Source organism: Aphanomyces invadans (assembly GCF_000520115.1).
Source record: "Aphanomyces invadans strain NJM9701 unplaced genomic scaffold supercont1.1, whole genome shotgun sequence".
Taxonomy (NCBI): Eukaryota; Oomycota; class Saprolegniomycetes; order Saprolegniales; family Verrucalvaceae; genus Aphanomyces; species Aphanomyces invadans.
This window is the reverse complement of record NW_008580146.1, coordinates 1,704,847-1,705,725: the sequence shown is the minus strand read 5'-3', so window position 1 is coordinate 1,705,725 and position 879 is coordinate 1,704,847. Positions and strand designations below refer to the sequence as shown.

Genomic DNA, 879 nt, shown 5'->3' with positions numbered 1-879 from the left:
GGTCGAACGGGACGTACGACATTGATTACGACGATGGGGAGAAGGAGAAGGAAGTCGCGGCCAAGTTGATCCGGTCTCGTGAAAAGGCAAGCAGCCCCAAGAAGAAGTCTAATGAGACGTCGGACGACGACAACAAAAAGACCAAGAAGTTCAAGGAAGGCGAAAAAGTGGAGGCACAGTACAAGGGCAAGTCCAAGTTCTACCCTGGTGTGATCGCAAGATGCAGGCTCAACGGCACCTACGACATTGACTACGATGACGGCGAAAAGGAAAAAGAGGTGGCTGCTGACCTGATTCGGTCCAAGGAGTCATCGTCACCCAAGAAGAAAAAGCCCGACGACACTTCTGAAGACGAGAAGAAGCCCAAAAAATTCAAGGAGGGCGAAAAAGTTGAAGCCCAGTACAAGGGCAAGTCCAAGTTCTATCCAGGTGTAATCTCGCGTGCGCGGCTGAACGGGACGTACGACATTGATTACGACGACGGGGAAAAGGAAACCGGGGTGGCCGCGGATTTGATTCGATCAAAGGAGAAATCTTCCCCAAAGAAGAAGTCATCCGACGACTCTGCCGATGAAATCAAGTCGAAGAAGTTCAAAGAAGGCGAGAAGGTGGAAGCGCAGTACAAGGGCAAGTCCAAATTTTATCCTGGTGTGATTTCAAGATGCCGTTTGAATGGAACGTACGACATCGACTACGACGATGGAGAGAAGGAGAAGGAAGTCGACGCAAAGCTGATTCGATCGAAGGAATCGTCGTCGCCCAAGAAGAAGAGCGGGGGCGACTCAGACGACGATGGCAAGAAGTCGAAAAAGTTTAAGGAAGGTGAAAAGGTCGAAGCGCAGTACAAGGGCAAGTCCAAGTTCTACCCTGGCGTTATTG

The 879-nt window shown here is 50.6% G+C and overlaps 1 protein-coding gene across 1 annotated transcript in view; it reads left to right on the top strand.

Moving 5' to 3' along the window:
• Positions 1–33: 33 nt before the first annotated feature.
• The window catches only part of H310_00507 (hypothetical protein), a gene marked incomplete at its 5' end in the record, with an annotated part of 2,704 nt that continues 1,858 nt past the window's right edge, over positions 34–879 (top strand). Inside the window, 2 exons of the mRNA XM_008863324.1 lie at positions 34–53; positions 95–859. Coding sequence (XP_008861546.1) covers positions 34–53; positions 95–859 — 785 coding nt within the window. The remainder of the gene's footprint in view (positions 54–94; positions 860–879) is intronic.